General features: G+C 39.2%; 1 protein-coding gene across 1 annotated transcript in view; it reads left to right on the forward strand.

Moving 5' to 3' along the window:
- The window catches only part of LOC122351535 (titin-like), a 107,351-nt gene that overhangs the window by 52,052 nt on the left and 33,266 nt on the right, over positions 1–22,033 (forward strand). The window contains 59 exon segments of the mRNA XM_043248663.1: positions 151–274; positions 618–884; positions 1,001–1,098; positions 1,337–1,505; positions 1,584–1,850; positions 1,967–2,233; positions 2,343–2,621; positions 2,711–3,119; positions 3,198–3,322; positions 3,413–3,679; positions 3,769–4,038; positions 4,114–4,413; positions 4,517–4,819; positions 4,905–5,092; positions 5,182–5,296; positions 5,382–5,666; positions 5,749–5,900; positions 5,987–6,134; positions 6,225–6,402; positions 6,502–6,623; positions 6,709–6,996; positions 7,087–7,383; positions 7,493–7,679; positions 7,767–7,882; positions 7,967–8,266; positions 8,537–8,836; positions 9,020–9,125; positions 9,226–9,422; positions 9,532–9,837; positions 9,984–10,262; positions 10,355–10,654; positions 10,743–11,045; positions 11,172–11,552; positions 11,877–12,179; positions 12,268–12,567; positions 12,715–13,011; positions 13,169–13,453; positions 13,549–13,842; positions 13,977–14,276; positions 14,389–14,697; positions 14,893–15,083; positions 15,190–15,619; positions 15,704–16,012; positions 16,125–16,306; positions 16,396–16,525; positions 16,659–16,958; positions 17,039–17,356; positions 17,444–17,740; positions 17,820–18,119; positions 18,239–18,553; positions 18,641–18,789; positions 18,886–19,036; positions 19,210–19,491; positions 19,588–19,890; positions 20,018–20,320; positions 20,434–20,715; positions 20,835–21,134; positions 21,214–21,516; positions 21,609–21,917. Of these exon segments, the coding sequence (XP_043104598.1) occupies positions 151–274; positions 618–884; positions 1,001–1,098; positions 1,337–1,505; positions 1,584–1,850; positions 1,967–2,233; positions 2,343–2,621; positions 2,711–3,119; positions 3,198–3,322; positions 3,413–3,679; positions 3,769–4,038; positions 4,114–4,413; positions 4,517–4,819; positions 4,905–5,092; positions 5,182–5,296; positions 5,382–5,666; positions 5,749–5,900; positions 5,987–6,134; positions 6,225–6,402; positions 6,502–6,623; positions 6,709–6,996; positions 7,087–7,383; positions 7,493–7,679; positions 7,767–7,882; positions 7,967–8,266; positions 8,537–8,836; positions 9,020–9,125; positions 9,226–9,422; positions 9,532–9,837; positions 9,984–10,262; positions 10,355–10,654; positions 10,743–11,045; positions 11,172–11,552; positions 11,877–12,179; positions 12,268–12,567; positions 12,715–13,011; positions 13,169–13,453; positions 13,549–13,842; positions 13,977–14,276; positions 14,389–14,697; positions 14,893–15,083; positions 15,190–15,619; positions 15,704–16,012; positions 16,125–16,306; positions 16,396–16,525; positions 16,659–16,958; positions 17,039–17,356; positions 17,444–17,740; positions 17,820–18,119; positions 18,239–18,553; positions 18,641–18,789; positions 18,886–19,036; positions 19,210–19,491; positions 19,588–19,890; positions 20,018–20,320; positions 20,434–20,715; positions 20,835–21,134; positions 21,214–21,516; positions 21,609–21,917 (14,935 nt within the window).

A 22,033-nucleotide genomic window follows, 5' to 3' on the forward strand; every position in this document is an offset into this window, starting at 1 on the left:
CATTTCTTTAAATACATATCTTTAATTGTAATGTTTTGTTAAACAATATATGCTTCTTATGTAATTACTTATCACATATTCACAAAAATGTGAAAAAGTATTTGATAAAACCACTCAGCTTACAAAACTATCCCACACTGTTTTATACAGGTGGTCACCAGAGCAGAAGGAAGACTGCATTCTCTGACTGTAAGAGATGTCAAGATGACAGAGGCTGGGGAAGTGAAACTTACTGCAAAGGACTTTGTGACCCAAGCTACACTTATTGTGAACGGTATGATTTTTTACTATTATTTTTTAATAAATAAACACTCCAAGGTTATTGTAGTACCACCAAAATGCCATCATAGTTTTTATAACCATTTTGAATTAGTTTATTTTTGTATTCATTCTTACTGTAGTTTTAATTATTTTTATATCACATCTTGTTTATATTATTTAAAAAAAAACATTTAAGCAACAAATTTTGTTTGATTATAGTTTAAGCATACCGTAGAACACTACCAAATATAATATATATATATATATATATATATATATATATATATATATATATATATATATATATATATATAGGAATTGCTTAGGGTTTCACATTATCACATTACATATCAAAGAGCCACCAGCCGAGTTCACCAAGCCTCTGGAAGACCAGACTGTTGAGGAGGAAGCCACGGCCATTCTGGAGTGTGAACTGTCCAGGGAGAAGGCTGATGTGAAGTGGTTTAGAGATGGACAGGAAATCCGTAAAACCAAGAAGTATGAATTGGTGGCTGAGGGACGCATAAGGAGACTGATCATCAAGGACTGTAACCTTGATGATTCCAAGACATACACTTGTGATGCAAAGGAATTCAAGACATCTGCTTTCTTAAACGTTGAACGTAAGTTAAAAAACTACAAAAAGACCAACTAAAAACATATATATATTGTATGAAGCATATACATATATCTATGTATAGATATTTTATTGGTTTTTATTGGTTATTGTTTTTTTTAGCTCCATTTGTTGAATTCACAAAGCCTCTTCATGATGTTGAGGTTAAGGAGAAGGAATCTGCTAAGTTTGAATGTGAAGTGTCCCGTGAAAGTGCCAAGGTATTTTTTTTTTTGTAGTGTTTAGAGGCTTGAGACTACTAGCAATGATGTGAATGATTTACATATTAAATTTAATGTAGTAGTTTTAATTACAAATTATATTTTTAGCATTGCAAATTTATGGAAAGCTAAGCTAAAAATATTCACATGATTTTCAGCATCTTTTACTTTAAAAACAGTATGCGCACATAATCTGACGAAAAAAGAGTGGACTGATTTATAACTTTTTGTTGCACAGGTTCGCTGGTTTAAAGATGGCGCTGAGATCAGAAAAGGCAAAAAATATGAGATTATTGCCAAGGGATTACAGCGTATTCTCATCATCAGCAAGGCAGTATTTGATGATGAAGCAGAATATGAATGTGATGCTAGGACATCCAAGTCCTCTGGAATGCTGACAGTTGTTGGTAAGTTTAGTTTTAGACATTGTTCTGAAATCTAACAAAAAAATAAAGACTTTAATGATAATTCCTTATGCCTTGCAGAGGAGGAAGCTAGGTTTACAAAAAACCTTTCCAATGTTGAGGGCACAGAAACCGACAGCATTAAGATGATTTGTGAGGTATCCAAACCCAGTGCAGAGGTTACATGGTACAAGGGTGACCAGGAGATCCCAGAGGGTGGTAGATATGAACATGTTGCAGATGGGAGAAAGAGAATTCTCATCATACAGGACCTCCGTATGGATGATGCTGGCGAGTACCAGTGCAAACTGCCTGCTTCAGAAACTAAAGGAACTCTAAAGATCAGTGGTAAGTTTTAAGCTTAGATTTTTTTCAAACTCGCTATTATATTAAAGTCCTTCTAAGCGTTCTTATTGGTCAAAAGTCATTGATGTACCTAAAATTGACTTTTTTTATTGCTTTAGAATTGGCAGCTGAGTTCATTGCCAGACCTCAAAACCAAGAGGCTGTTGAAAATGAAAAGGCTGAGTTTGTTTGCTCAGTGTCTAAGGAAAATTATGAAGTCAAATGGTTCAAAGGTGACAAAGAAATTACAACTGATGATAAGTATGAAATTGTTGTTGATGGCAAGAGGAGGGCACTCATTGTCAAAAACTGTGAGCTAAATGATGAGGGTGCATTCACTGCCCACATTGGCTCTGTAAAGGCTTCAGCAAACTTGGTGGTGATCGGTAAGTTGTTTTTAGTACATTTTTCTTTAATATGTTTCTGTAAAGGTCTGCAAATCTTTTTTGAATTTTGAATTGGACTAAAAATGGGTACTACTATTTGTCTCATTAGAAAAACTGAGGATAATCACTCCCATCAAGGATACGCAAGTAAAGGAAGGACAAGAGATTGTTCTTAATTGCGAGGTAAACTCAGAGGGAGCTAAAGCCAAATGGCTAAAGAACAATGAGACAATGTTTGAGAGCAGCAAGTTTGTCATGGTTCAGAGAGACAATGTGTTCTCTCTGAGAATAAAAGCTGCAGAAAAGTCAGATGAAGCCAGCTATACCATTACACTGACTAACCAACGCGGAGAGCAGGCCAAGTGTTCTGCTAACGTCAATGTACTAGGTGCGTTGTTATTATGTGTCTGTCTTTTATACTATGTGTCTTTTGTTAGCAGTGTATGTACAATGTTGATAGATATTTTTGCATCTCAGAGGAAGCCCTCAAGATCATTGAGCCACTAGAGGACTGTGAAATAGAGGAAAAGAAGACTATGACTTTCACTTGCAAAGTGAACAGACCTAATGTGACAGTTCAGTGGATGAAGGCCGGTCAAGAGATCACTTTCAGCAAACGCATTCTGTATCGTGTGGACAAAGACAAGCACACTTTGACCATTAAGGACTGCAGCCTTGCAGACGAGGGTGAATACAGTGTAGTTGCTGGCACGGATAAGTCCACAGCAGAACTGATCATTAGTGAGGCACCCACTGACTTCACCGCTCAGCTCAGAGACCAGACCATCACTGAATTTGAGGATGCCGAATTCACTTGCAAAGTATCAAAGGAAAAAGCCCATGTTAAATGGTACAGGAACGGACGAGAAATCAGAGAAGGTCCAAGGTGAGTTTTGAACCATGAAACAAAGTACTCTGTAATAATTAAAAAAAAAAGTTTACTAATGATCATGACCCCTTTTAGATATCATATGAAAAAAGATGGAAAAGAATGCAAGCTTGTAATCAAAGAGTGCAGACCAGATGATGAATGTGAATATGCCTGTGGTGTGGAAGACAAAAGGTCAAGGGCACGTCTCTTTGTTGAAGGTATGTTTTTGTCCACCAACCTGTCCCTGTGATTTTTATAGTCTGATAATTTGATTACCTAATATTGTCTGTCCTTTCTTCCTTCAACAGAGATTCCAGTGGAAATTATCAGGCCACCCACAGATGTATTTGATCCTCCAGGATCAGACATTGTGTTTGAGGCCGAACTCAATAAGGACAGAGTTGAGGTCAAATGGATGAGGAACAACATGATTATTGTCCAGGGTGACAAATACCAGATGATCAGTGAGGGCAAAGTTCATAGATTGCAGGTCTGTGAGATCAGGCCGCGTGATCAGGGAGAATACAGAATTGTTGCAAAGGAGAAGGATGCTAGGGCCAAGCTTGAGCTTGCAGGTATGATACAGTGTTTCCATATTGTTACTGCTGCTTCAGTTTCCATATAAGGTGATACATTTGTTAATGTTACATACCTTTCTTTCCAGCTGTTCCAAAGATCAAGACTACAGATCAGAACCTTGTAACAGATGCTGGAAAGCCTTTTGTCATGACGGTACCCTATGATGCTTATCCCCGTGCTGAGGCAGAATGGTTTTACAATGACATCAGCCTACCTGGGCAAAACATTGACACATCCAGTGAAAGGTCAGAATACAGGCTGAAAGACCCTAAAAAGTCAGACCAGGGCCGTTATAAGATTGTCATCAAGAACAAACATGGAACAGGAGAGGCTTTCATTAATCTTGATGTCATTGGTAAGTAGGAAATCAACCTAGATGCTTTCCAGAGAATTTAACTGTTCTAGATGTCTAATAAAAGTGTCATTGTAGATGTTCCGGGACCTGTGAAGAACCTGCATGTTGTTGACACTGCTGATGGTGAAGTAAGCCTTGCTTGGGAAGAACCTGAAAGTGATGGTGGAAGCAAGATCTTGGCTTATGTGGTTGAGAGAAGAGATGTCAAACGCAAGACCTGGACAATGGCCACAGACCGTGCCGACATTCCAGAATATTGTGTTGGTGGATTGCAGAGAGACAGCATGTATTTCTTCCGTGTATTTGCTCGCAATAGAGTTGGAAATGGAGAACCTGTTACTACTGATGAGGCTGTTCAAGCCAAAAACAAATTTGGTGAGCTATGCTTCAATGAATTGCTTCGTTTGAGTTGAGAATGTAACAACTAATTTTATATTGTCCTAAAAATAATTTGAAATTATTCTTCTGCCTCTAACAGATGTGCCTGATGCGCCTCAGAAGTTTATGGTTGGAGTTGTCAATAGGTTTGGTGCCACGGTTTCTTGGGAACCACCACTTTTTGATGGAGGATCAGAAATCACATCTTATATAATCGAACTACGTGACAGAACCTCTGTGAAATGGGAGCCTGCTATGGTAGTGAAAGCTGAAGATCGCACAGCCACACTCAATGATGTTGTTGAAAACAAGGAGTACATCTTTAGGGTCAGAGCTGAGAACAAAGCTGGAATTGGCCAGCCAAGTTCTGCCACTGATCCAGTGAAGATCATGGATCCTATTGGTTAGTAGGGTTCATATCTTGCTTGCTAGTTGCCAAGTTGCTTGCTAAGTCGGTGTGAAATATTTAATTTTGTCTTCTATTACAGAGAGACCAAGTCCACCTCTGAACTTCAACTACACAAATCAGACCAAAGACTCAGTACAGCTGTCATGGGAAACACCTATCAGCAATGGAGGCAGTATGATTACAGGCTACATCATTGAGAAGTGTGAAGAAGGTTCTGACAAGTGGCTGAGATGTAACGCCAGGCTTTGTCCTGACCTTTACTACAGGGTATGTGTTGTTTAATTCTGTGTTTTGAATTTAACAAAATGTATCATCATATGATTTTTTTGTTTATGTATCCTACTTCCTCCATTAAGGTTTCTGGACTGAAGTTTGGTCAGAAGTATCACTACAGAGTATGTGCAGAAAATGCTGCTGGCGTTTCCGATCCAGCTGATGCAATTGGGCCACTTTTGGCTGATGATCCTCATGGTAAGCCATTATAATTCCTGTTAAAGACCGGTAAAATATATACATACATAAGTTTACATGTGCAAATTTCTTTTTACACCTTTAGTGGGTCCCACCATGGACCTCAGTGGGTTCAAGAATGGTCTGGAGGTCATTGTTCCCAGTGCTCTTGTCATACGAGTTCCCATTACGGGATATCCTGTGCCAAAACCAAAGTGGACATTTGGTGACAAAGAGCTCACTGCGGGTGACCGTGTTTCCATGGTTACAAAGCCTACATACACCGAACTAGTTGTTGCTCCAAGTGTGCGTCCAGACAAAGGAACGTACACATTACAATTGGAGAATGATGTGACATCTGTTTCTGGAGAGATCGAAGTCAATGTTATTGGTATGCAAATTTTCTTTTGACTAAACTATGTTGTAGTTTTTGCACAGTAATTAATATACAATCACAATTTTGCATTTTTCAGCATGTCCAAGTGCACCCAAAGACTTCAAAGTTGCAGAGGTGACTAGACATCATGTGCATCTAATGTGGGAAGCACCAGATCATGATGGAGGCAGCCCTGTAAGTGGGTACAATATTGAGAAAAGAGAGGTTTCCCGCAAGACCTGGGTTAAGGTGAGCTGTTTTTAACAGTTACTTGTTTACAGTATATGTACATTATACATACTGAAATATTTATGTCTAAAACATCTATACCTTAGGTGATGTCAGGTGTACAGGACCTTGAGTACACCGTCACAGATGTCATTGAGGGCAAGGAGTACCTGTTTAGTGTTATTGCTTGCAACAAATGTGGACCAGGAGAGCCAGCATACATTGATGAACCTGTAAATGTGTCCTCCCCAGCCAGTAAGTCTTAAAAAGTATTAAATTCTATTAGTTTGAGGGGTATGAATTAAAGAACAGTTTGACAGTGAATGAAACTTCTTTGAATTACAGCTGTTCCTGACCCTCCTGAGAACCTAAAATGGAGAGACAAATCAGCAAAGAGCATTTTCTTGCTCTGGGAACCTCCAAGATATGATGGTGGCACTGCTGTGAAGGGCTACATTGTTGATAAATGCCAGCGTGGCACTGACAAATGGGAAGCCTGTGGAGATCCCATACCTGAACTTAAGTGAGTGGTGTTTCTTTATGACCATCCCTGTAACAGAACAAAGCATGTTTAATAATTACTCAAATATATGTTTAATCGTTATCATTATACGTATTCTAGGTTCCAGGTGACTGGTCTTACTGAAGGTCAGTGGTATGCCTACCGTGTAAGAGCAGTGAACAGACTTGGGGCCAGCCGACCATGCAAGGCTACAGATGAGATCCTGGCTGTAGATCCTAAAGGTTAGTGATCTAGGCCCACCAGTATAATAGATAAATAATAGTTAGAATTTACTAGACTATATATCAAAATTTTATTATATTTCAGAGCCACCAGAAATCCAGTTGGATGTAAAGCTTCTAGCAGGCTTAACAGCTAGGGCTGGCACTAAGATTGACCTACCCGCTGATGTGCTTGGCAAGCCAGATCCAAGAGTAAAATGGACAAAGGCTGACCTTGTCCTGAAACCAGATGATAAGATTACCATCGACACAAAACCTGGCCATTCCACACTTTCCATTGCAAACACAACCAGATCTGACACAGCCACTTATATCATTGAGGCAGTCAACACCAGTGGCCGTGCCACTGCAACTGTTGATGTCAACATTCTTGGTATGTTTTTTTCTGTCATATCAGCATAATCAAATGAAAGAAATCGGTGATTATAAATATAATTTTAATGTCATTTATATTTAAAAACAGACAAACCTGGCCCGCCCGCTGCTTTTGATATCTCTGAAATCACCAATGAATCCTGCTGTCTGGCCTGGAATGCCCCCAGAGATGATGGTGGCTCACCAGTAACCAATTACATTGTGGAGATGAGACCCACAGATAAAGAAGAGTGGCAGAAACTGTCTGCTACAATCAAACAAACTGTTTTCAAAGCCTCCAAACTCACTCCCATGAAGGAGTATGTCTTTAGAGTATCTGCTGAAAACCAGTATGGCATTGGGACTCCTGCAGAGCATGTGCCTATTGTTGCAAAGTATTCATTTGGTAAGCATACAGCTCACTATATAATACATATATAATAAATGTATGCATGCGTGTATGTATGTATTTCTTTCTTTTATACAAAAAAAAAAAAACTTTCTCTGTCACTCAGATACACCTGGGGCACCAACTAGAGTTCAGCCTTCTGATATTACAAAGGATGCCGTAACTCTGACTTGGTATGAGCCTGATGAAGATGGTGGAAGCCCCATCACTGGTTACTGGGTTGAGAGGTTTGATCCGGAAACTGACAAATGGATCAGGTGTAACAAACTGCCAATAAAGGATGCATCATACAGGTAGGATAATCATTTTCATTGTGTCTGAATTTAAATGGTGATGAAAGTGCAACCTTAGAAAGTCTCAAATGAATGTGACCTCTTTAGGGTGAAAGGCTTACCAACAAAGAAGAAGTACAAGTTCCGTGTTTTGGCTGAGAATCTTGCAGGACCAGGAAAGCCTAGTGCTGAGACTGACCCGGTTTTGATTAAGGACCCAATTGGTATTTTATGTTTTTATTTTTCAATGTCAAACCAATGAAATAGTTAAAGTTTGTAGTCATGAATCTTAAATGTTGTTATTTTAGATCCTCCCTGGGCTCCAGGGAAACCATTCATCAAAGACATTGCCAAGACTTCAGCAGACCTGCAATGGACCAGGCCAGAGCATGATGGTGGGGCTAAGATTGAGTCCTACATAATTGAGCTTCAAAAGACTGGAACTGAGGAATGGGTTCGTGTAGCTGACGATGTGCCAGCAACAGAGCATTTATTGAAGGGTCTGATGGAAAAGCAGGAGTATTCTTTCAGAGTCAAGGCCATCAATGTTGCTGGAGAGAGTGAACCCAGTGAACCAAGTGACCCTGTTGTCTGCAAAGAGAGACTCTGTGAGTGTTTACAGAAGATCTGATCTAAGTGATTTTCTTAATAATTATGATCACTATCAAAATCGTATCATTAAGAATATATCTAGATATCAGTATCTACTGTAGGTGTCAAAAGCAAGACATTTTTCTTCCAAGTTGAAGTGTGTATTTTTAACCAGAATATTATCATATCAAACTCCATTTAATAAGAACTAATAATACATTCTCTCATTCTTATATTCAACCTGCAATTATCTGTAAATATTATTTTTGTTATTCTCATTCTGATAGATCCTCCAAATGCCCCACGTTGGCTTGAGGTGGTTAACATTACTAAAATCAACTGTGACCTAAAATGGACTGAACCAGATAGTGATGGTGGCTCTCCAGTTACCAACTATGTTGTTGAGAAGAGAGATGTCAGACGCAGAGCTTGGCAGAGTGTGGATACCACAGTGAAAGATATGAAGTATACTGTCGCTCCACTGAATGAAGGCTCTCTTTATGTGTTCCGTGTTGCTGCTGAGAATGCAGCTGGTGTAAGCGAGTTCTGTGAACTAGAGGACTCTGTTTTGGCCAAGGACACTTTCAGTAAGTTAAGCAATATTTTTATCTGTAGCAATTTTATATATATGTGTGTGTGTGTCAGAGAGAGAGAGAGAGAGAGAGAGAGAGAGAGAGAGAGAGAGAGAGAGAGAGAGAGAGAGAGAGAGAGAGAGAGAGAGAGAGAGAGAGAGAGATTTCATTAAAATGACTTTGTTTTGTCCTTTCTAGCAACCCCTGGACCACCCTACGCTTTGACTGTTGTTGAGGTGTCCAAGAGACATGTTGACCTGAAATGGGAGCCACCCAGCAGTGATGGCGGAAGACCCATAACCAAGTATGAATATTTTTATGTATAAAACACTTGTGTAAACTTCAAATAAAATTGTGTGTATGTTTGTGGTAAAAAAAAGTCTTATGAATCATTCTTTTCATAGGTATGTTATTGAGAAGAAAGAGAAACTAGGCACACGCTGGGTAAAGTCTGGTAAGACATCTGGCCCTGAATGCAAGTACAAGGTGACTGATGTTGATGAAGGCTCTGAGGTACAGTTCCAGGTCCGTGCTGAGAATGAAGCAGGAGTTGGTGACCCAAGTGAACCAACTGTTATCATGACCATTGAGGATCCCATAAGTATGTTAACTTACTGTATAATCGCTTAGCATGCTATTTACATTACTAACACTAGTGATATTTGATGATTTTTCACACCATAATCTGGATTGATTCATGTGGATTTTAGGTCCACCTTCTCCTCCACTTGAAGTCAAGATTGTTGATGCAAGCAGAGAGCACATAAACATTACGTGGAAAGCTCCAGAAAAGAATGGCGGATGTCCAGTCACAGGCTACCATGTAGAGCTGTCTGAAGCTGGAACTGAGAAGTGGATGAGAATTAATGCTCGTCCTATCAAAGAGCTCAGGTTTAGGGCTGAGGAAGGCATCATTCCTGAGAAAAAATATGTTCTTAGAGTTCGTGCTATCAATGCTGTTGGAGTCAGTGATCCCTCTGAAATTTCAGATGGTGTCTTTGCCAAAGACCCTGACTGTAAGTACTATTAAGTTATTAATTGTGAAAGAATGTACTTTATATAAGTGTGAGTGTGTGGGTATAATATACATATACACACAATAATATATTTATTGTTTTATTGCTCTTGTACTGGAATTTAATACTTCTTTCAATATTTAAAGGTGCACCAACCATGGATATCCAGACCCAAGATATTGTAATTGTTGAAGGTGAGAAGATGGACATAAAAATCCCATACAGAGCAATACCAAAACCATCAATGGTCTGGAAAAAGGGTGACACTGAATTAAAATCTGAAGACAGATTGACATTGACATGTGAACTCAATCGTGTTCACCTGGAGCTTCTCAAGTGTAAACACGAAGATGCTGGCGTGTACACTGTTACTCTTGAGAACAGTTTGGGATCAATAACTGGCACAATCAATGCAAAAGTGATTGGTAAGAAACTATATAGTTACACTGATTCCATTTGCCACACTTATGTAGTCTACTGTTCAAATACTTAATTACCTAATTTTTTCCATTAAAAGGCCTGCCTGAACAATGTAAGGACATCTCCTCCAGTGAAGTCACCAAGAACTCTTGCAAGGTCTCATGGGAGCCTCCAGAAAATGATGGGGGTAGCCCAATCTTGCACTATGTTTTAGAGCGCAGGGAAGCTCAGAAGAAGACATTTTTGCCTGTGATGTCTGGTGACAATGTTTTAAGTTTTGTGGTCAAAGATCTTATGCTCAATGGTGAATATTACTTTAGAGTAAAGGCTGTTAACAAGATTGGTAGTGGCGAGTTTCTTGAACTCCGTAATCCTGTCATAACAGAAGAACAAAAACGTGAGTATAATTCTTTTTATAAATTTTAAGATTTTATTTATATATTTTTCTATTATTATTTTATTTTATTTTTAATTCATAATTACAGAACGCCCAGACCCACCAGTTGAGGTTGAAGGACACAATCCCACCTCAACTTCAATCACTGTTACTTGGATGGCCCCATCGTATGATGGTGGTTGTCCAATCACAGGGTATATTCTTGAGAAGATTGAAAAAGATGGTGACAGATTTGAAAGATGTGTTCCAAATCTGGTACCTGGTTTCTCCTACACTGTCACTGGCTTGACAGAAGGAAAGGAATACCAGTTCCGTGTCCGTGCAGAGAATATTGCAGGAGCAAGTGACCCATCTCGCAGTACACCATTGATTAAGGCTGCTGATCCTGTTGGTATGTTAAAAAACTGAATCTATTACAATTTAATTTCAAATATGAAACATTTTGAACTGTGTCAAGTAAAACATTACATATATATACATATACATGTATTTAATAAAGTTTTTTTTTCTATTTTAGAACCACCAAAAGTATCACTCAATGCCCGTATTGCATCTGGCCTCAGTATTAAAAAAGGCGAAGAGATTAGATTGGATGCTTACATTTCTGGATCTCCCTACCCAACTATTACATGGCTCAGAAATGATGAGAATGTGAGGCAGCCGCCAGCTAAAAAGAAACCAGAAATTGTGAAAAAGAAGAAAAAGAAGTCTGTTCAGCCTGAACCTGAAGAAGAATTTCATCCACCACTTTTAGATCGCTTGTCATTCGACCAGAGCAAAAAGGATGAAACTGCTCTGATGGTGCGTGATGCCATTAGAACAGATCATGGAATGTTCACTATTAGACTTGAGAATCCCCATGGTGTTGCAACAGCATCATGTGAAGTCAATGTTCTTGGTGAGTTACTTTTGGAACGAGTATCTTCCTAAGCATTTATGTAATGAAAAAAATAAGCCTGTCAGTTTAACATGTTAACCTAATTAATTTGCTATAAAAATTAACGCAATTCAAATATTTTAACCCAGTTAATGCACTGGCCCTGTGCCAGACCTGTATGTCAACTTACAGTCCACACAGTTGACCGTTGACAAATTAAATGCAGGCCAACAACTCCATAAATGCTATCGTGACCTAAAATGCAAGATATTGGGGCAAAAAATACTCTACAAATTTTGGCTTCACTTTTTTATTTAATCAGTTTCTGCTTGTTGTAACTTACAGATAAGCCTGGTCCCCCTGTTAACTTTGCATTTGATGAGATCAGGAACACATCTGTTGTTTGCTTGTGGGATGCACCTCTTGATGATGGTGGCAGTGAGATCATCAACTACATACTGGAAAAGAAAGACAACACTACTGATGACATTGGTTGGGTAACTGTGACCTCAACACACAAGGGATACAATTACCCTGTAACCAAGCTTATTGAAGGAAAGGAGTACATCTTCAGAGTCACAGCTGAAAACAAGTTTGGATGTGGACATCCATGCTACTCTGAACCACTTATTGCAAAGAATCAATTTGGTAAAATTATATTTAAGTTATACTTTGGATGGTCATTGTCAAATTAATGAAAATGTTATCTGAAAATATCGGAAACATTGTTTTACAGAACCACCTGATGCTCCCAACATGCCAAGAATTGGAGAGGTCACCTCCAGCACAGTTGCTCTCAGCTGGCATGAGCCAAAGGACAATGGTAGCCCTATCTTGGGCTATTGGGTTGAGAGACGTGAAGTCAACAGCAAATACTGGACCAGAGTGAACAACAATCTTCTTAATTCACTGTCAGTTAAGGCTGAGGGTCTTATGGAAGGCCTTGTTTACGTTTTCAGGGTCTGTGCCGAAAATCTTGCTGGCCCAGGAGAATTCAGTCCACCAACTGACCCTCAGACCGCAATGGATGCAATTTGTAAGTCTGAAAAATGAAACTAAAGATTAAAATATGGCTAAGGTTAATAGTTATAAAATGGTCCTGAAACTAAAGTGTGACCAAACTAGACTTATACTAGATCCAAATGATTTTATAATTTGATTACATTTAACAATTATTTTGCAGTGCCTCCTGGCCCTCCTGTACCAAAAATTGTTGATGTCACAAATACAACAATTGATATCAGCTGGGTACCCCCATTGTACAATGGCGGTGGAGAAATTCTTGGATATCATGTTGAGCGCTGCCTAGTTGGAGAGAAGGACTGGGTCCGCTGTACTGAGTTTAGGTGCAAAGACCGCAAATACACAGTGACTGGACTGACGGAGGGAGCTGACTATTACCTTCGTGTGTATGCTGTAAATGAAGCAGGCCATGGAGCACCAGGCATGACTGAACCTGTGCAGGCCAAAGAGCCAGAAGGTATGTTAAAAACTTCTGTCACTTTCTCCTTTCTACAAGTGCAACAGAGGACCTAAATACTTTAAACAATAAGCCCTGATTTAGATACATCTCAGCATTGTTTTGCAACTATTAGTGAAATTCTGATTGAATTTGAAATCTTTATTTGAATTTACAGAGGCCCCAGGCATTGAGTTTGATGTCTCTGTAAGGAATGGAGTCATCATTAGAGCTGGAGAAACATTGCGTCTCCCTGCTGTTGTTACTGGACGCCCTGTACCAGAAGTTAAGTGGGCAAAGGATGATGCAGAGCCAGACAAGGAACACACAGTTATTGAGACAGAAGGAAAAAACAACAGTTTAACCATCAAAAATGCTTTGAGAACTGACCATGGCATATACCAGATCACAGGTACCAACCCCAGCGGAACCAAGTCTGCATCCGTTAAGGTGGATGTGATGGGTAAGTCAAATCATTTTCTTTAAAGAATTTTTGCTATTAAAACTTGAAATGTAACCTCTCATTGTGCTGATTTTTTCTTCCTTTTTATACAAAAGATGTTCCCGGACCAGTGGTTGATCTTAAGACAGTTCATGTGACCAAGAAAATGATTTCACTCACCTGGTCAGATCCTCTGGATAATGGTGGAAGTGACATCATGGGCTATGTTGTTGAACGAAAAGATGCAAAAATGCACATTTACAGACAACCCTTAGAAGTTGCTGCTTGCAAATGTGACATTGTTGGTCTTCTTGATGGAGAAGAATATATGTTCCGTGTAGTCGCAAGGAACAAATATGGCCTTGGTGCTCCTGTTGAACTTGGACCTGTTTTAGCAGTGGATCCTAAAGGTAAATAAAACTGAATAATACATTCATGAGAACAATTAATTTAAAAAATATATATATATTATAAAACTATATTTGATTTATGTTAAAATTTGCATTGTTTTCATATCTGAAACAATACTTTATTGAAATTTTAGGAGTTCCATCTGCCCCAGAGAAATTGCACTATAAGGAAAGGACCAAGAGCACTATTACTTTAACTTGGGAACCTCCTCGTAGTGATGGTGGTTCTCCAATCAGAGGCTACTATATTGAAAAGATGAGACAAGACAGCAATGAATATGATGTTGCCAATCGCCAACTCTGCAAAGACCTTACCATCACTCTGGAAAATTTGTCTGAGAATATGATGTATGACTTCAGAGTCAAAGCTGTCAATGAAGTTGGAGATGGAGAACCATCCAAACCAATCAGTGCCAATATTCAGGATGATGAACGTATGTATTACTCCATATAACATAAATCAATGACAACTTTTGTACACATTTAGTTTTTAATTAACTTGATGCCTTACTATTTCCATTTATGTTTGTTTTTCCTCTATTTTAGTTATACCAACTGTTAAATGGTTGAAATTCTTTAAGAGTGATGCTATTATTGTCAAGAAGGGAGCAGCTATTGAAATTCCTGGTGAAATCGTTGGCCTACCCTTGCCTACCTTTGAGTGGACAAAGAATGGAGAAGTTATCGACCAACCTACTGAGACAATGACACTGGAATCAGAAGAGATTAACAGGCAAACTATTAATACCAAAATTGGTATTCCTGAAACTGTAAGAAAAGACACAGGCATTTACAAGTTAACTGCCACAAATACCCGTGGAGTAGGTCAACGCACAATCCGAGTGGACATCTTGGGTATGACTTTAAATTGTATTCAGTATTTGATTTTTTTCAAATGGGAAGTAGAATTGGGTGTCACAATACTAGTTAAACAGTGCTTTTTCTTGTAATTTAAATATGTTAGATACAACTTTTCAGCAATACTGCTACAAGATTACATTTATGATGCTTTGAGGATATGTACTAATTGTGGTGTTGATGTTTCTCTAGATCGCCCATTGCCGCCAAGAAACATTGTGGTGTCTGACATCAAAGCTGAGTCCTGCTACCTTACCTGGGATGCCCCAGAGGACAATGGTGGAAGCGACCTCACTAACTACATCATTGAGAAGAGAGATGCCAGCAAAAAGAAGTCTGACTGGGAACAGCTGACATGCTGCATCATAGACAGACGTTATGGGGTTAATATATATTAATAAATATTACTATACATATTACTTCTTTTTAGAATGAGACTGCAATATGTGTTTTTAAATGCTTTAAATGTGTTTTAATACTTTTCTGCAGGTGTACAAGTTGGAGGCCTATGGTACCTACCAGTTCCAGATCAAAGCTGAGAACAAGTATGGGGTCAGTGATGGATGTGAATCCGAAAAGGTTGTACTCAAAGATCCATTTGGTCTTCCTGGGCCACCCCAGAGGCCAAGGATTATTAGTCACACTCGCTCATCTATGTTGGTCGCTTGGGATCCCCCAAAAGACAATGGTGGCTCAACTATTCAAGGCTACTGGCTTGAAAAGAGAGAGAGAGGAGCTGTATACTGGAGCCGTGTTAACAGGGCTCCAGTAACAAAACCAGCAGTCAGGGGCCTGGAATACAATGTTCTCCACCTTATTGAGGGTTCTGAGTACAAGTTCCGTGTGATGGCTCAGAATGCAGCTGGTGTTGGACCTCCAAGTGAAGCAACAGAGTGTGTGTTTGCGCTTGATCCAAGAAGTAAGTAACATTTCTTAAGCTAAAAGGTTTATGAATTCCAGATTTTAATGAATAAAATTGTGCATTCTTAAATGTTAATTCTAGAACCACCAAGCCAACCACCAGCACCTGAAGTAACAGACAAAACCACAAGCAGTGTGAGCCTTTCTTGGACCCCACCTGAAAAAGATGGAGGAAGTCCAATAAAGGGTTACATGGTTGAAGTTCAGGATGAAGGTTCACTTGAGTGGAGAAGGATCAATACACCTGATAAGCTGATCCTAACCAATTCATACACTGTGTCAGGGCTTAAAGAGAATAAGAAATGCAGGTTCAGGATTGTTGCTGTCAATGCTGCTGGTGAATCTGAGCCAAGTCCCAGAACTGCCGATACAATTGTTCAAGATATTCTGGGTAAACCTTATTTTGTGTAGTTGTGTTGTAGTAATATAGAGTAATACTTAACACATACATGTAGAATGGCATCAATGATTAAAGATATATATGTTACTTGACATGTTTACAGAGGAACCTGTTATTACCATGGATGTCACGGCTAATGAGCTTCTCAATTGTCGCGCTGGAACGACCATCAAGATTCCAGCCACCATCTCAGGCAAACCTATTCCAAATGTTACATGGGACTTTGATGGAACTGCCCCAACAGAGAAAAAGAATGAACGTCATACTTTGCCAGAGGATTCAGAAGTAGGATAATTTTTTCCTCAAAACACTCGGTTTAAGTCCAAACAAACATGCATTATTCAAATAATACATTTTGCATTTAAACTTTGCAGATATCATCCAGCGATACAACATCAGTAGTGATAATCCCTGAATGTAAATTAAACCACTCTGGGCGATACATCATCACTGCCAATAACCAGGGTGGCACCAAAATCGTTAAAGTGCGCGTGAATGTACTTGGTAAGAAACACTGCATTTAAAATACAAAACATCATAACCTGAGACAGCAGTAGCTTCATTAGAATATAGGTTTAGAGGTATGTATCATATCACATAAAATCATATCTCATAATATTCTGTCTCTTTTGTCCAGATTTGCCTGGAGCTCCCAAAGATGTCAAAATCAGTGACATCACACGTGGAACATGTAGACTAAGCTGGAAGCCACCAGACTGTGATGGAGGTGACAGAATCAAGAGTTACTTTATTGAGAAAAAAACTGTTGAAGGAAAGGCTTGGACAAAGGTCAACCCAACTTGCGCAACACAGTCCTTAGTTGTGCCAGACCTCATTGAAGGACAAGAATACTTGTTCCGTATAAGAGCTGAGAATTGCTTTGGTTTGGGACCTCATATCACAACCATTCAGCAGACTAAAGCCAGAGATCCTATTCGTAAGTATATTTAGCAATCAAGTCTCACATTAAAAATGTTCAAATACCGTTTATCCTGATCATTCAAAACTTTTTTACAGATCCTCCTGATCCTCCTACAAGAGTCAAAATAATTGATGTGTCCAAGGGCATTGTGACTCTGACATGGAAGCCACCAAAGAATGATGGCGGTGCACCTGTAACTCACTACAACATTGAGCGTCTATGGTGGGACAGCAGTGGAAACCAGCAAGAGTCCTGGAGACAGTGTAACCGCCGAGATGTTGATGCCACCACATTCAAAGTAGAAGATCTCCACCAGGGTGCTGAATATGAATTCCGTGTTAAGGCTGTGAATGAGGCTGGTGCCAGTAGACCCTCCTCCACAGCAGGACCCATTATTATTAAGGACCAGAACAGTGAGTAAAAAGTAACACACAATAAAAGAATTCAATGAATTAGGGTTGCATGGTGTACAAATTCATCTTTGTTCCTTTTCCTTTTAGGGGTACCTGTTATTGAGCTTCCAGAATTCATGGAGGTTGAACAGGGTGCAGATATTCATATTGTTGCTAAGATTAAGGGCTGTCCATTTCCGACACTCTCATGGCAGAAGGCTCCTCCTCACAAAAGTGAAAACAGGATTGATGTTGAGTATGATGAGCACATCAACAAACTTGTTTCTGACGATAGCTGCACACTGCTAATTCAGCAGGGCAAACGGTCAGATACTGGCCTCTACACTCTTACTGCCAGCAATAGCCTTGGCACCATTTCCAAGGAAATGAGGCTTAATGTTTTAGGTAAATTTCAACAGTTTTTTTTAATATGGAGACACCAAGGTGGTGTTGTTAAAAGTAACATAATTCTTCTTTTAAACAGGGCGTCCTGGGGCTCCATCTGCACCCATAAAATTTGAGGAAATTCGTGCTGAACAGATAACGCTGTCATGGCTGCCTCCTAAGGATGATGGTGGCTCCAAAATTACAAACTACACTATTGAGAGACGTGTTGCCAACAGGAAGACTTGGATACCTGTTACTAGTGAACCCAAAGAGAGGATGTTCACGGTCGAAAATCTGATGCCAGGCCATGAGTACATTTTCAGGATTAGGGCTCAAAACAAATATGGCGTTGGTGATCCTCTTGATAGTGAACCTGAAGTAGCCAGAGATGTGTTCAGTAAGTATTCATTCACATATTTAAAGTTTATATAATTAGAGATGTTGTATGTTTAGATTACATTTATATCACTTATGTTACATTTATAACAATCATGTTATTTTATATCAATTTTTTAGTGCCACCTGGCCAATGTGACAAGCCAACACTTTCTAGCGTCACAATAGACTCCATGACTGTAAATTGGGAAGAACCAGACTCAGATGGAGGCACTCCAATTACAGGCTACTGGCTTGAGCGTAAAGAAACCACATCTAAACGTTGGAGCAGAGTAACCCGTGATCCAGTCAGGCCCATGCCACTTGGTATATCACACAGAGTAACAGGGCTCATTGAGGGATCTCAGTATTTGTTTCGCGTGATAGCAATAAATGCTGCAGGATGTGGACCTCCAAGTGAGCCATCTGAGCCAACATTTGCTAGAGATCCAATAGGTAGGAAAATAATACACTGTGAGATTTAATTTCAGATATTTTTTTATTAATAGAGACTCAAACTATGACAAACCTGCTTTCTTGTAGCTCCTCCTTCACCACCAACCCCAAAAGTCACAGACTGGACTAAGACTACAGCAGACTTGGAATGGATACCACCTTTAAAGGATGGAGGTTCAAAGATAATGGGCTACCATGTTGAATACAAGGAAGAGGGCACAGAAGCATGGATCAAGGTTTGTTTAAGTTTGTTTTGTATACCCAAATATTTGAATTCAGCAAAAATGTTCATACATTCGTTATACATAAAAAAAATCTTCCTTCTGTTCCAGGCCAAAGACAAAGAAGTTAGAGGAACTAAATTTGTGGTCACAGGACTGAAAGAGAATGCATTTTTTAAATTTAGAGTTTTGGCATTCAATGCTGCAGGTCTGAGTGAACCAGGTGAAGTTGCTGATGCTCTTGAAATGAAGGACCGGATAAGTAAGTCTCAGTAATTCAACATTCTTCAAATGAAGTGTGATACAACCTGTATTGTTAAAAGTGCTATATAAATAAAAATGATTGATTGATTTTATTGCTTGTGTGGGGAAAACAAAAAACAAGGATTTATATGCGAAATATGAATTTAATAAAAAATTGTTTTGTCATTTCAGTTTTGCCAGTCCTTGAGCTGGACATATCAGTAAAGGAGAAGATGGTTATTCATGCAGGAGGTGTTATTCGTATCATTGCGTATGTATCAGGCCAACCTCCACCTGTGATAACATGGAGCAGAGATGGGTATCCAGTCCCATCAGAGGCTGTTATTGAAACCACATCAATCAGCTGTTCCATGGTGATGAAAGATTGCACTAGGGCACAGCGAGGAGTATATACAATAACAGCCAAGAATGATGGAGGAGAAGTGAAGAAGTCTGTTATTGTTGATGTTCTTGGTAAGTGAGAATTGTCAGGCACAAATAATATACAGATTTCTGTAAAAGAGCTACATTAGGGAAAGTACAGTTTCTTATTTTATTTTGTTACTTCAGATATCCCTGGTCCAGTGGGGGCACCATTTACAGCAGAAAACCTTACAAGTGATTCATGCAAACTGAACTGGTTTTTCCCTGATGATGATGGTGGATCTGCTATCTCCAACTACAAAATTGAGAAACGTGAAGTCGATCGCAAGGCTTGGACATCTTGCTCCTATACAGCTGGCAGACAAAATGCTATAGTAAATAATCTGGTGCTTAAAAAGGCATATTTTTTCAGAGTTGCAGCTGAAAATGCAATTGGAGTAGGTCCTTTCTGCCAAACAGCATGTGAAATTGTGATTAAGGATCGTATTAGTAAGTATTTTTCTTTGCTTTTCCAGCTTTAAAAATAGTTTTGTATTAAACTGTAAAAGGTATTAATACAACTGTAAAAAATCTGTATCCATGGTAGCTAATCATCATTTGACTTCTTTTAAACTAGATGTTCCAGAACGGCCAGAAGATCTTGAGGTGACTGCCATCACCAAAGACTATATCAGTGTGACATGGAAGCCACCTAAGTATGATGGAGGGTCTGAAGTGATATCCTATATTCTTGAGGCTCGCATGATTGGCAAAGACAAATTTGTGAGACTGACCAAAGATACGCTGATGGATAGAAAATATACTTATGATGGCCTTCGTGAAGGTGACACATATGAGTTCCGTGTCAGTGCAGTGAATGAAGTTGGTCCAGGCAAACCATCTTTCTCCACTAAGCCAATTACATGTAAAGATGAACTTGGTGAGTGTTTTCTTTTAACTCTCCAACTGTTCTTCATTTGGTACACCATATTACACTAACTATAATTTTTTATGATGTTCACAATGTCTTTTTTTTCCCTTTTACCATGTTAGAGCCCCCGACAATTGAGCTGGACTTCCGTGATAAGGTTGTCTTTCGTGTTGGTGAAAGCTGTGCACTCCAGGGACGGTATACTGGAAAACCAGCACCATCTGTCACCTGGTCAAGAGATGATAAGGAACTAAAAGCAGATGACCACATCAAGTTCAAAAATACTACTACCACAATGTGCCTGGGTATTATTAAAGCTCAGCGTGGACACAGTGGCAAGTACTGTGTGACAGTTGAAAACTGTACTGGTGCTCGTAAAGGCATCTGTAATGTCACAGTTGCAGGTAAGTCTCATGAAACAAGACAAAAGTTTACCAAATACACATTAATTAATGAATATAAATATGAATATAAATAGATATTTTGGACACATCTTACATATGTATATTTTGTGCACTTTTAGATCGTCCATTGCCTCCAGAGGGCCCAGTTGTATTTGAGGAAGTTCATAGAGATCATATGGTTATTTCCTGGAAGCCCCCTCTTGATGATGGTGGATGTGAAATTTCTAACTACATCATTGAGAAGAGAGATGTAAACAGGGACATGTGGACAACTGTAACATCTGCCACCACAAAAACCCACTGCAAAGTACCTAAACTTGTAGAGGGTCGTGAATACATCATGAGAATTAGTGCTGAGAACATGTATGGCATAAGTGACCCACTGGAATCAGAGGAGATGAAAGCTAAAGATCTATTCAGTATGTAAAGACACAAAATATATTGTCAATTAAAGCTGTAAAACTGCATGTTTTACTGATATCCTTTACCTTATTGCAGGGGTACCTGAGGCCCCTGAGCCACCCACTGTAAAAGACGTCTTCCATGATTCAGCACTGGTAATTTGGAACCGTCCTCGTGATGGTGGGAAGCCTATCACAAACTATATATTGGAGAGGAAGGAGCCCTCAGCTAAGAGATGGTCTCGTGCAACCAGAGATCCAATCTACCCTGCTACACAGTATAGGGTACAAGACCTCGTTGAAGGCTGTGAATATGAATTCCGTGTAATGGCAGAGAATGAAATTGGCACTGGAGATCCTAGCCCACCCAGTAAACCTGTTCTTGCTAAGGATCCCATTGGTAAGCATTAATGATTTGATTTTTTCTTTTATCTTAATCAATATCAAGAAATAGTACATTTGATAATTCTTTATTCACTTATTCTTTAATAGTTCAGCCAAGCCCACCTGTTTTGCCTGAAGCTGTTGACAAGACTAAAGATTCTGTAAGTCTGTCATGGCGTGTTCCTCGCCATGATGGTAAAGGAAAAATATTTGGTTACTTAATTGAGTATCAGAAGCCCGGTGCAATCGAATGGATCCAGGCAAATGAAACTCCTGAATCATGCCCAGACACCAAGTTTGTTGTGACAAATTTACCAGATGGTGGAGAACTTCTATTCAGAATTATGGCTGTGAATGCATCTGGAAAATCTGAGCCTGCTTATGTCAAGGATCCAGTGAAGGTTCACGACAGACTTGGTAATTTTTTCCTTTTTAATTTCATCCAGTAGTATTGAAAAGTAAAGGCTGTTTTATAATTAAATGTATTTAACTGATGATATGTTACTCATTTATTGGAAGATAAAATAAAATCA

Source organism: Puntigrus tetrazona, chromosome 9, assembly GCF_018831695.1.
Source record: "Puntigrus tetrazona isolate hp1 chromosome 9, ASM1883169v1, whole genome shotgun sequence".
NCBI classification, from domain to species: domain Eukaryota; kingdom Metazoa; phylum Chordata; class Actinopteri; order Cypriniformes; family Cyprinidae; genus Puntigrus; species Puntigrus tetrazona.